Source organism: Saccoglossus kowalevskii, chromosome 22 (genome assembly GCF_978046115.1).
Source record: "Saccoglossus kowalevskii chromosome 22, keSacKowa6.1, whole genome shotgun sequence".
In the NCBI taxonomy this organism is placed as follows: domain Eukaryota; kingdom Metazoa; phylum Hemichordata; class Enteropneusta; family Harrimaniidae; genus Saccoglossus; species Saccoglossus kowalevskii.
The window spans coordinates 25683835-25697871 of NC_140662.1; the positions used below are offsets into that span (position 1 = coordinate 25683835).

Consider the following 14037-nt stretch of genomic DNA (forward strand, 5'->3'; position numbering starts at 1 on the left):
ATATTAAGTATTGGAAGTACATTTTCTAACTGACTATTTGGCAACAGCAACATATTGCTTGTTGGAGTTTTGAAATTACCTGCTGCCACACTGTTAGTCACAATGTTGTTTGAATGATGTATGTGGCACTCAGTGGAAAAGTAAATTAAATCCCTATTAGATATTACTAATTAGATCTGTATTAGAAGCTGTGGCTTCTATTAACCTTTTTACCACCAAATATACAGTTCTAGAAATACTACCGTCAATACAAATAAGTGAGTCGGTGAAACTGGTTATCTTGGGCTGGTTGGTAGTGACCTTGGTTACTCACTATAAGCATGTATTACATGCATTTTTTTTTTATTATGGCATCAATCTCCCTTATCCTTGTTTATGCAATCATATGTTTCTAAGCATCCTTTGTGTTCTATAAGGCCAAAGGATGTGCTTGATTGACATTTAAACACAATTGGATCTTCCTCACGTATCACGTACCTATTACCAATTTGTAAAACTGACGTAACTAGATTGTGTCTATATGATCGGAAAGGCATCATATAAGTCCATAAAAGAGCACATACTCAGAAAAATTACAACCAGATAGTCATGTATCGATGTACAGTATCAATGTTAGGCAATGGTAAATAATATGGATTCTATGTCCAACATGGCCATCAGTCAGCCAAACTGGATCAGATCAAACAATAAATTGATGTGCCATTATGTTTTGTTTTTTTATGAAATTTGAACAAATTCAGTAAAAAGCATGTAAAAGAAATGGTCATGGATGTTCCTGAGTTTTGGCCATACATTAAAATATTGATAAAAAGCAACATTTTTTAGGAAGGAATGATTCTCACTGCATCAGATAAAACTAATTCCTGATCGTTTTACAGGGATACCAAAACCTGTGGTGACATGGTTTTTTGGTGGTAAGAAACTCATCAATGAAGGTCGCTATAGGATATACCGTGATGTGGACATATACACTCTGGAAATAGCTGATTGTAATGACGATGACATAGGAGAATATATTATCACAGCATCTAATGCTGAGGGACAAGTTTACTGTGCTGGAGATCTAATGGTAGAAAGTAAGTCAAATTTGTAATTCTGTGGGTATGAAAAAAAAATGATTGTTTCAGGCCAGTATGTGTGTTAGTGCAAAGGAACCACTCAGACTTTTTTCAGCAGTAAGTAATAAGCACATTAGTGCCCTCTTGTTTTTGTTGTTGAAGTTTTAGAATTCAGATTTGTCATTCAATTGAAATCACACTAATGCTGCCGAAGCGGTTACCTCCCATAATATGGTTGAGGGTCAAGTGAATTGTGAGTGTCCTCTGTGGTGTAAATCATTTTTACTTTGTTTTTGTTGTTAAAGTTTTAGAATTCAGATTTGTCATTCAATTGAAATTACACTAATGATGCCTTAGCATCGTCCGCCTGCACGGTGTTGTTTCGTTCGGATATTCCTCCCTCTACAACACCGTGCGGTAATTCTATTCATAACCGTGTATGTCACGTGGTTGCGCGATAGAAAGTTTACCGACCAATAGAAAGCTTTGTTACAATGACTGCCAGAAACGGCTGGAGCTTTGCATTCCTGATGTCTTCGGCTTCATTTCTGCCGATATATGTTGCATATGCAACATATTCACCTTGAAAATTCAAGATGGTTCCGGCGAAGCACTCCGCTATCACCTTGAAGTATTTCATTAGGAATATGTGTATGTGACAATGCCCTCACAGTTTAGAATCAATTTACCAACAGCCAATCATATTGCTTCTTTCTTCAACGCGCTTGGCCAAGCTATCAAATTCATCACGAGATGCCCCACGCGCTCCACTCTGCCATGTATTTCTATGGGCTCTGCGCGAGCTGCTGTGAAGTACCGGTCGAAAAGCCGGTGAAAACGACTAAATTTGAGAAAACAGCACGACCTTAACTTTGAAGAAATCCTAAACAACCAAATTTAAATATGTTGCATATGTAGGGGTAATCTTGTTACACTGTTCAGAGGTGTCAACGACCATCCCAAAACACCGTTTTCTTAGAATTTATCGGACTTTGTTTTCACCATGATGATTGCCAGGCGGTGAAAATGTCTGACTCGAGAATAAATTTCGCTGCGCACAGTGGAAGCTGTGTTGGCTTGGATGTCAAGGCAATACAGCGACGATATCCATACATCATGCAACTCACTGATATTCAGACTTAAAGCTATTCAAACTATACTTAGTGCCGTGTCTGATGTGCTCGTTTTTAGTCGCACTGGAAATAGTAAATCCTTATGTTATTATGCTTTACCGGCCTTGCGACTGTCGAGCGTGGTAATAGTGTTGTCACCATTGTTGGGTACTATAGAAGAGTAGGTGTTATACCTCAAAGTTCATGATGTCACTGCAACATATATCGGCAGAAATGAAGCCGAAGACATCAGGAATGCAAAGCTCCAGCCGTTTCTGGCAGTCATTGTAACAAAGCTTTCTATTGGTCGGTAAACTTTCTATCGCGCAACCACGTGACATACACGGTTATGAATAGAATTACCGCACGGTGTTGTAGAGGGAGGAATATCCGAACGAAACAACACCGTGCAGGCGGACGATGCGCCGGAACATTCACCTTGAAAATTCAAGATGTGCCTTAGTGGTTACCTTCCATAATATGGTTAAAGGTCAAGTGAATTGTGAGTGCCCTCTGTGGTGTAAATAATTTTTACTTTGTTTTTTAAAGTTTTAGCAGGCAATTAAAATTAAAAATTAGCCCATCATTTAATTTCTAAATTATCAGAAGGCTTCCAAACTATGTGAAAGTTCATCACATGTATGTCACTCAGCCAAATTTATCAACTCAATGACAAATACAATTGCCTAGTTCCCAGTAAAATTCAAATTTCACAGCTGTGATAGACTCAAAAGCTCAACACTGACAATCACCAAATGACACATCATTTTAGTGACTGTTGCTGATTGGATAATGCTGAACTAACTCATGAATATTCATTTCATTTTACAATATCTGTATTTCAACAGCCATTTGTAATCTATAAATATTTTTATTTATTCAACGTTTATCAAGACCCTTAGCTATTGTGCCATCAAGTGTTTCTAATAGCATGGAGAATTTTAGTATCAAATGGCTGTATTTTACAGAAGTCCTGATATCAATTACTTTGATAATATTTACCACAGTTATTTATGATATTCTTACAGTCCACTCATACCATTCAAGACATTCTCATATTTCCTTGCAAACACAATAAAGCTTAGTAAAACATTGTTTAGATATACACAACAATGTATCCTTATTGCATGGTGAACTAATGGTTCAGACATCAATACAAGGCCATGTTTTGTTAACTGGTGTTATAGTATGCAACAAGGTAAGCATTAGTTGTGTTTGCCGTCTAATATTATTCAATTTAAACACACCGCCTGCTGAATGCCTTCATGGATAGCATAAAGGACTGGTATACAATGGTGTCAGCAGGCTATGTGTTTGATATGGGTCCCATGCAACATATACAATGTGTATAAAGTACATTTTTTGCTCGCTGTTTTTAATTTGATGTCGCAGTCTCAGTAACATTTTCTTTTTGATTATCTTGTTTTTCCTTTTTTATTCTTTAAATTCATTATAACTCAGACTAAATTGACTTTTTTATATCATTATGGCATAATAAAGTATTAATATTATTTATTACAGGTTCCAATACTGAAAATAGAGCCAGCTACATCCCGCCAACTTTCGTGTTACCGCTAAACAATGTAACAGTGATAGAAAAGAATGCCGCTCGCTTTGATTGTCAAGTTGCAGCAAACCCAGAACCAGAAATTATTTGGTTTCACAATGGTATCGGAATCCATGAAGGTGACAATTATATTATGGAAACAACAGATGAGGGTGTGTGTTCTTTGATAGTGGTATCGGCCAATAAAACACATGCTGGAGAGTATTCCTGTTTTGCTAGTAACACTGCTGGTAGATCGTCATGCTCCTGTATGCTGACTGTGCAAGGTAGGTTGCTAACTTTGTTGCTAAATTGATTTTCACACAAAACCACAATTTTGTATGACATCCATAATATATACTTATATGATATAAACTATATGCAACAAATGGGAAAGAGGGATTTACACTAGATTTTATTGTCGTTAATTTTCAGTAGCGTGGAATCATTTAGTATATTTTTACTATGCTGCTTCAACTATTTGTTTCTATCAATACACATTGTAAATTTTAATATCATTTTCAACTGTTGATGGAACAATACTGAGCAACAACAGCATGAGTTCTCTCTTCTTCATGTCTGGCATATTTCAATTGACATGACGCATAATATCAGAATGATCATGCATACAGTAGACTTGATTCCAGTCTTTTGTCGCTGATGCTGGCAGCAAGAAAGGGGGGGTAATTTGGTCATAGTGTATGTTATCATTCATAAGTATGAAGCTGAATACTGTAAATAACATGTCAAAAAAAATTAGCCAGGAACTGGTCAACCCAGTTTGTTGTTTACTAGTATCTTGCAATTATGTTCTAATAATTTGTTTATCGATTATTGGTCTGAAACTTGATAAGCACATATTGATTGTTTGGTGAAAGATAACTAGAATATGATTGCCTGGTACACAAGTATACAAAAGATTCTGTTAATTACCAGTCCAGAATATAGACTGGTCCAACACACCGCTAGCAAATTTCTCCAATCTGTGTCCCTGTGTATAATAACAAATACCATACAGGACACTATAACAAAGCGGAATGGCAACTATATTTCTGCAGAACAGCAGCAGGAAATTGATTCTTGCATGCAGAAAATTGATCAGTGCAGTGTTCAAACTGTCTCATACTTTGTACTCACATTCATGCTGGTATTTCAAGTATATACAAATCAGACTGGACATACAGACATTAAGATATGCAGTAAAGACATTCATTTTTATAACTTGCTTAATTGTTTTATGATAATTAGATAGAAAGATTGGAGCTAGCATGATCATCATGTATCAAACTTTGATGAAAAATGCCAGGTGTTTTATGCTTTCTAAGCAAGCACATAGTTTTCAATAACAATCATATTTTTATGAGTCACAAAGTCATCGTATAAATTTGTTTGGGTATTTAATTTGGGTAGACCACATTAAGACACATTAAGCACACTATGAGATGTACACAGTGGAGGAACGCATATTTTTTATACTAAATCTAAAACTCTGTAAATAAATTTGTCAATGTCTTCTGAATGAAATGTTGAATAGTTCTTATGAAATCCACTAGTACCTGCTTTAATTCACAAAGTTGCACCTCTGTATTGGAATGTATTCTGCTCCATTACACACTAGCACATGGTTAGCAATACAAACTAATTATCTGTGCAATCCTTTGTATTTGCCCCACTTCATAATGAAGTTACATGTACTTCATAAATATCTGTCAGTTCTAGGTTATTTGCTATGTCATTGAATAATGTGATATCAAATAATTTTTCTTGTGATAACTTGAGTGTGGTATAATTTTGTGCCCCAACAAACAGTATGAGTACCTGTGTAATACTTTACATCTAAGTCTATATGAATACAGAGTGTTTATTTCATAAATATTTTATTTAGGATCAAAGGAAACATCAACAAAAGAAAGAGATACAGAAACCAGGTAAATTCATATTTTTTATAGAATTTCATTGACTTTATAATGTGGTTTTATTCTGTACTGAAGTGAACTTTTGGTTCAATAAAATAGTATACTAACAGAGATGTCAACATGTATTTTTACTGAATGAAACAAAAATATAGTGTGATGTTACAAATGTTGTTTTATTTGCCAAATGGCTAAAGAAGTTGTAATTTGCTAAGCAAAACAACATGTAGTATTTTCCACTTTTACCAGAGCAGAAGGCCAGAAAAAATATAGGAGAACAGCTTTGTAGAATTTTCCTTGAGTGCTTAAAACATGCACAGCAAATTATTAGCAATGCATTGGAAACATGCAGATTTGTAAAGACTTAATTAATTTTCATGGCTAACCCATTTTGTTTACTATAGTCTTGCAAGATATTTTCTGTTTTCTTTTTCAGAAGCGAAATATTTTCATTAAACACTTTTTCCCCGTCCCCAAGAAGTTCTCATCTCTTCGTTTTCATCTTCATTTGTGTTGTGTGTTTTTTTAACAATTTATGAAAAAAAGTTTAGCAGACTATAATAAAAACTTACCTGTGGGCTTGCCTGTTTGCATTTGTCGTCCGGATTTTCAGTACCGGTAAATGTTAATTGTTCAGCATCCAACCAAACTATATCAGTTTCTGCTGAAGTACTTTACCTGCTTTATACATATGCATATTAGTTCATTCCCATCTTTCTTTACATCGAGAAATTGTCACTTTTCTTTTTCTTTGTGTACCCTGGAAACAACTCAATCAGCTGAGCGACTTCATTTTGAAACAAAACAAATGAGCATCTGAAAAAGTTCAAAACAAGGCTTGTGACTTTGCTTCATGGGAACCGATGTTTCTATTCAGAATGATCTCATTATTTTTGTAACCATCTGAATTATTTTAGTGTTTCAACAGTCTTTATTTAAGAAATCAAAATATAAGATTAAAAATTTCCTACTAAACTTAATAATTAGTATTGATGTTGTTTTTCTTCCGAGTTAAAGAGTCTTAGTGGCTGTTCAATCTACTGTCTTCTACCCTGTGTCAAAATAGAAGTTTGTAAAGAGTATGCCAAGATATTGCATATTCTTTTTTGTCAGAGGATTGTTATATTATATAATATTTAATTGTTGTAGTATGTTTTTAATTTATTTTAATGAATGTCAATACTGGTCGTTCAGCAACTTGAGAAATTTATTTCGGTGGGATAAGTTTGGTTGATGGATCGAAGACAACATTGCCAATGTGGCGGCCATATTTGAAAGTGTGATGGATATCCGTAGATCTTTGCCGATCAACAACTTGAATCACATTCCTGCCGTTCATTTTTAAAATTACATTATTGTCATTTCGGTTTGTTTATAACTCAAGCTTATATGTGTCAGTGTTGGAGTCTAATCTTTGAAATGCTACAACTGTAGCTAAAACTGGTCGATCGATCGTTGTGGAATACTGACTTCCAGGTAAATTTCAAAAACCAACTAACCCGTCTTCGGCATGTTTTCGTCTACAGTGAAACTCCTGGCCGCCTTGTACCTGAGCAGGTACCACCAGAATTTACCGAAAAACCCAAGAAAGAAAGTCGTGTAATTGTTGGGAAAACAGCTAGAATTAGCTGCACTGTCAAAGGTAAAACAAGTTTCAAACTGTGTTTGGTTTATTGTCAGACACTTGAATCAATAATTTTAACTGTAAGTGAGAATAAATAGAAAAACAAATTGTTTACACACACAGATGTATATAATATGTGGTGTATGTGTAAAAAATATCCATTTATTTATGTTTAAAGTCATAAATATTGAATCAGGTGCCTGCTATACTTTTTTCTCTCACATGTAAATATTGACAACTCGATATAAAAAGAATTGGTTTGGTCGTAATTCTTCATATTATGTTTTGTTTCTTTAGATGAAAATGTGACGTACCAAATATGTATATTTTTCAGGTTCTCCTCGACCATCAGTTGTGTGGTTTAAAAATGGTAATCCATTACGACTTGACAGTCATTATCAGTTACATCTTATTGGGAGTACAAGGACACTTTTGATTCCAAAAACTATTTACAAAGATGCAGGAGAATACACGTGTGCTGCTACTAATGCAAGTGGTGCTGTGTATTGCTCAACAGTATTATACATTGAAGGTATGTTATTATTTAGGATCCTGTAATTCCACAAGTGTCTTTCAGAACTGCCGAGGTGGATTTCTGTTTGAAACTGATATATGTTTCTTACTCAGTACAACATCTTTCTCAAATATATTTTTCTCCGTGAAAACGTCCCAGCAACACCAGCTGACAATGTGTCTGTACACCAAATACACTAAAATTACTCCAAAAATATTCGCCCGTGTGTGCTCCTTCTTGTTAATTTTTTCTAGAAATACCAGTTACTCATTTAGTTTCACTGCACCCACTAATAAACATGATGCTAGAGTAGACAAATCTTGATATAATACTGTACATATACTGTACTCTAGTAATTCTGTATGAGCTTAGGTGAATAACAATGTGTTTCTGCAGTTTTGTGGTCAAATATTATTTTTTTTTATGATCCAGTTCAACAACAATTGCAATTTTTTTGTTTGAGGTACAATTGTGTAACAAAGCCAATTTGGTATGCATTCTGAACAAAGTGAATGTTACTCTGCATAACTTAAGTCATAAATGTATAATTTATTGCAGATCCTGAGTCTACAAGTAGCACTGATGAAGGAGACTTCAGCCTATCAGAAACTGAGCTAGGACCACCATGTGAGCCATTGGCAACTATCGCTGAATTGAGTGAAGAACAAAGTGGAGATGAATTCATCAGACCTATTGTACTTCCAGTTGTCAGGTCTTCAAGTGAAGACGCTGTTAAAGAACAACTTCTGGTTAAACTGGAAGAGTTAGTTGCTGAGAGAGGTGTACAGATATCGGAAGAAATTATTGAACCTGCAATACCTTCTCCTGCTGCAATACCATGCAAGTAAGTAACAAAAAACAACTTGCATGTTTGAGTTTTCATAAAATGAGTAAAATTTCTTGAAAACAGAATACATTATTTTACATTAGTACCTGAGAACAATTTGATTTTACCTCATTGTCAACTGTAAATAGTGAACTGTGGATATTGAAAGATCTATAGAATTTATATGGTCACTTTCCATATTTTGAAGCACTGTATTGCAGTTATACAATATCTTCATGTATGAAAGTGTTGTTAAAAATTGTAAAACCATCTTGGGAACATAATTATGAATTGTCAATTTCCCATACATGTTGCGGCGGTTGCTGAAATTCTGTATTTGCAATAGACCTTCAGTTTGGAACTAGAAGAAGGTCCCATCTGTGATGCATGATACAGAAAATATTTTAAATTGCCCTGCGCTTACTCATAAGAATTGTGACAGACAAAATTGTTATCAGGGGTTTCGTTAAGAGCCGGCCATATGGCCTGCTACAAGCCCATATTGGCTGTCTACTTTCTGCCCCTTGACCGCCTACGTCGGTCTCGCTGTAGCCCTTCGCACTGCTTAGAACCTTTTTATCTTTTTTGGCCTGTTGTTATAGGATAATGGCCTGCTATTACCGGTAAATGCATTTGTGAAACCCCTGCCTATACAATTCCTATCATTTAAACTAAACTTTTCTGGTTGTTTTTGACCTCAGAATAAGCTTAACCCATGATTGCCATAATTTTACCTGCATTTTTCACATGTTTCCAAAACTGTTTTGTTAAACCAATTGGACATACCGATGAATAAATTACCATTTCCTGCACATTTTGATCAAAATTTTGTGGGTTTGTTTTCGGAAATTTAAAAAATGCTGACTCGGACTATCATAGGGTCAAACACCACTATCTTGATTCGTCCACAGTACTATTAAAACTGAACTGCTTGGGTTTGACTAAACGATTGGCTTTCAAATCTTGCTGGTGCCGGCTTGTGATCGCGTCCACTCTGGGCGAGTCTATATTGCATTAGGGGACATAGAACGTTTTTACGCAGCCTGATACATGTCTGGATTCCCCTGAATGATTTGAACCTAAAAATGGCCACGGTCAGCTGTCATACAAGTGATATTATGATAAATGCGATTATTCCACCGATATTTACTATATGAGGGTAAGCATCTTGAACACAGCTTGAAACTAAGTTGAGAAACAAATCAGGGAGAAAATAACACACTTTCACATCCAAACGATCCGTTGGGATAACATTAGGCCAACCGCTGAAAAATTAAACAACTTTGATCTGTTACATTTTCAGAATTCAAGAACACTCTCTACCAACAGTAATATCAACTGTCCCAACTGTGGTACCAATATCACCAACTTTGGGACCAGCATTACCGGATGAATCACCCCAGGCACCAGCTATCCCAACATTAGCACTACCAGATCAAGCTCCAAAATTCATCAAAACTATTGAATCCATTGAAGTAAGTCAAGGTAACCCTGCAAGATTTGAGAGTATGATTAGTGGTACTCCAGATACACAGGTACAGTGGTTCAGGAACCAAGATGAGCTGGAACACAACGGACACTATGAAATAGACAAACCTGAAGGACGTTTTGTTCTAATTGTCAACAATGTTAATTCAGATGATGAAGGCAGGTATTTCTGCAAAGCTACTAACTCACATGGTCAGGCATCTTGCTCAGCTGTGCTGCGTGTTGAAGGTTAGTTCTATTCAGAAGTAAAGTTGGTGTTGACTAAAAACAATATATTTTTTAAAACTGTTAGTGTTACTATACCGTTACAGCAGTTTTGAGAATTATTTGGATTGTCAGTTTGCAGATGGCTTGCAACTTTGCAGAACGCTTTTATAGTTTTCGCTTCAGTAGAATTAAGGTTGCCATTTTATTATTCACTACATGTATTTCATTGGGGTGGTCAACATGATTCATAGTGTACATATTCAAAATATTTTGAATAGTATTACCAACTTAAAATACAGTGAGTGCTGTGACTAGAGGTTGCAAAAAAATGTGTGTGCTTTACTCATTTTAATCAGTTGTAAAAAATGTGGACTGATCTGAATCATGGGACCAGTACCTAACTGTTGTTTTCAGTGAACTGTGATGCATAGTGAACTGGTAGTGTAAAAGCAAGTTTCAGTCTGGTTCACTGTAATCTAACATGCTGTTTGTTGCTATAGATTTGAAGAAATATGTGGCAAAATAATGGTATATCATTTTGTAAAACTGTGTCTTATGCTTGTCTAGTAAAATACAGAATTGATCTATATTGTGGGTGTGTCAGCGAAACATCGCTTTCAAGCTTAGATTGAGCAAAAACTAAAGTGTTTTGCAACGTTGCTCGCCATCCTACTAACTGACTGGGGTAATAAGTCACTCTTAAAAGATCACTGTAAAAAGTCACTGCAAAAGATTAGATGCTGGTTATATTTACATATACTTACCAGTACCTTGTCTCTGTGCATAATAACATTCATATCTATGTATATTCATGTACAATGTAAACAAATGGCAAAAAGCAGGTTTTTTACATCCAGCATGTGTTTTGTGTATTATATTACTAACAATGATCATTACATTTCATCATACATGCCAGCCTTTATGAATTCATAAATCAAGGTAGGTTTTAGCTTAAAGCTGACTTGGTTGTAAGATAATCTTTGTTCATTTGTGTGCCTTTCCTGTTTTTTGTATTTTGGCCTTTCAAGGAAGAAATCTCCACAAATAGCCAATTTATCATCATAATAATTGTGGAATACAATCACTGCTGTAATATTCATAGTCACATCTTGATGTGTTGCCACGTCACATCATGTAGTTATGAAGGAAAAAACAAATCAATTTTACCAGAAATTGATGAAAGCTGCTTATAGGGATAATTTTTAACACTACATGGAGCTTTTCAGTATACCAAACTTTGGTCAACAAATTCATTGATTAATTCCATACTGTATTTTCTCACAAGTTGTGCAAAGTAAAGAAAAAATAAAAACAAATGAATATGAAAGACCAAGAAAAGATGTTGTTTTTAACTGGACTGAACATTTCATATTTTTTATTATTATTTTTTTTTGTAGGGAAAATTCATTTAAATAAGTGTTAATAATATTGTGCTATGAATCTGTTTGTTAAGTGTATTTTATGTGTAATGTATGTAAAGAAATTCATGTTTTACAACTTCACAATGTACATGTATGTTAGTCATTTGTGTGATTACCTGTGACAGGATTGTTGGGTGAGTGTGAGAAACATGTATAGATCTCAAGGCATATAGCCATGAAATAGTGTCATGTGTTTGAAGACAGTGACACACTCTGTAACACTTTCTATACCTCCACTGGAATCTCAATTTGTGGTTCTTTCCCGCTACAGGTATGAGCAGCAGTGCAACTGATTCCGAACATTCCACAACAACCAGTGATGCCAGAACCAGTGATGATGATAAAGACAAAAGAGTAAAATTAAAGTCAATACCTATCATTCAAGAGGTGAGTATTGTAAATATCTGAATATAGGGGATATATACTGTAAGGGTAATTTGGGAAGATATGTAAGGGAGGTGTTCTCTTGTGGCCTCAAAAGTCGTGAATGTGCCCGAGTGTAACAAAGTCTTCTGGTTTTATATGCTGGCACACAGACAAATATGTATGTGCATATTTGATAAAAAGATATCAGTAATGGATCGTGGTCTACTGTAACCATGGCTACATACGTGTATATAACAGCTGATGCAATAATAATGGTACTCAAACACAAACCTATTTTCATATCATCTCCCCCAGCATCTGTAGCTTTATTTCTATGAATGTGGCTCTGTTTGATTTCTGTGTTTATAAATGTATAGTACAGTAAATCTACAAAATAATACTTGATTTGTAAGTCTGAATTATCTGGAAATATAGAACTAAAATTTGTTTCTTTTGAGTGTGTGTAATTTATATAAAGACACACAAAATCAGGATATAAAATTGAGTGTACTTGTACTTGGTTTCTTCTGACCTGCTCACCTAAACAATAGGAACAATGATGTGAATTACTTGATTAATTTAATAATTATGATATAGATTGATTTAAATTGAAAATTATCCCTGATTCAATACATTAATACATTTAATAGATTCACTTATCAAGTTATGATGTTTATTAAAAATCACAGGAACAGTTTGGTGTATACAAAGTAACCAGTGAGTACATGGATGAAAGTGGAAGATTAAAGTTAAAACCTGGTGATATGGTAGAAGTCTTGGATTCAGCTGTACCGGATAGATGGTTTGTTAGACATAAAAAAGAATTAAAAATGGTAAGCTTTCTTAGTAAATAACAGAGGCATTATGGTTCATTTGTGATATAACTTGGGATTTACAATCATCATTGTTTGTCATTGTGACCAGGGGTAATAATGTTATGCATATATGAGAATTTCATTATTATTATTATTGCTTATTAATTCTTTGTTCTTGTTTTGTTTTTCAGATTGGATATATTCCGTCTTCTTTGCTTCAAAAACAACCCATCATGGAAAAAAGTGCTACAGAAATATTACAAGAAAAACTTGCTGAAGGTAAAGCGACATTCATACATTTGGTGTTTATACACTGATAAAGTTAATAATTTATAACAAAAAATTAGAAAGAACATCAGTGTCAAATATTTCTTTGAAGTTATAATTTTAAAACCATACTGTAAAATACCAGTACTTTATTTTAGCCGGAATTAATTTTAGCTTAAAAAACTTTTTGGGTGTTCTGTATGGAATTTATTTTCACTTATTTTTGACAAGTTAAATGTAAAAGATGGGAAAAAGTGTATATTCGATGGATTTTATTTTTCAATGAAATATACCTTCAGCGAAAATTAATTCCAAGCAAAAATAAAGTATTTTACAGTAAAAAAATTTGAGAAGTCTGTACCAATTATTTGTCCTAAAACATCATATTTTCAGTGTACTTCAAATTAATAAGTCTGCTTTTCCTTTCATTAAAACTTTAGTTGGAGACGATGTTCCAGCATCTCCAGAAGCTCTGGAAAAACCCAAAGCACCCTTTAGAAGAGCAAGTTTCAACAGAGAGAGCGGATCAGACTCGTCCGAAGCAGAAGATTCAAAGATATCACCAGAGGTAAAAACAAATATACACAATCATAATATTTTCATAGATTTTGTTCCCATGGTAACACAGATTCGGTGATGCTTCAGATTACTAAGTCAAGGCCAAATTATTGTTTCTGGTGTCCCAACTTTGCCTTGATCTTGTGTGCCTATCATGTACGAGTATGTTTTATGGTCAAACTTGAAGGTGGCCACTAGAGGGCGCTCAATCCAAAACAAAATGTTCAACAAGATTGTAAGCAGAGAAAGCATCAATTATTTATACAACATGGTAATAAGATTAGTATAAAAAGATATGATAAAATAATGTATACACTATTTT

General features: G+C 34.5%; 1 protein-coding gene across 1 annotated transcript in view; it reads left to right on the forward strand.

Annotated features, from left to right (window-relative positions):
* The window catches only part of LOC100367237 (titin), a 405512-nt gene that overhangs the window by 365103 nt on the left and 26372 nt on the right, over positions 1 to 14037 (forward strand). Inside the window, exons 338-348 of the mRNA XM_085495847.1 lie at positions 879 to 1076; positions 3692 to 4003; positions 5602 to 5644; positions 7156 to 7271; positions 7588 to 7785; positions 8326 to 8611; positions 9897 to 10309; positions 11981 to 12096; positions 12765 to 12908; positions 13082 to 13169; positions 13598 to 13725. Of these exons, the coding sequence (XP_085351973.1) occupies positions 879 to 1076; positions 3692 to 4003; positions 5602 to 5644; positions 7156 to 7271; positions 7588 to 7785; positions 8326 to 8611; positions 9897 to 10309; positions 11981 to 12096; positions 12765 to 12908; positions 13082 to 13169; positions 13598 to 13725 (2042 nt within the window). The remainder of the gene's footprint in view (positions 1 to 878; positions 1077 to 3691; positions 4004 to 5601; positions 5645 to 7155; positions 7272 to 7587; positions 7786 to 8325; positions 8612 to 9896; positions 10310 to 11980; positions 12097 to 12764; positions 12909 to 13081; positions 13170 to 13597; positions 13726 to 14037) is intronic.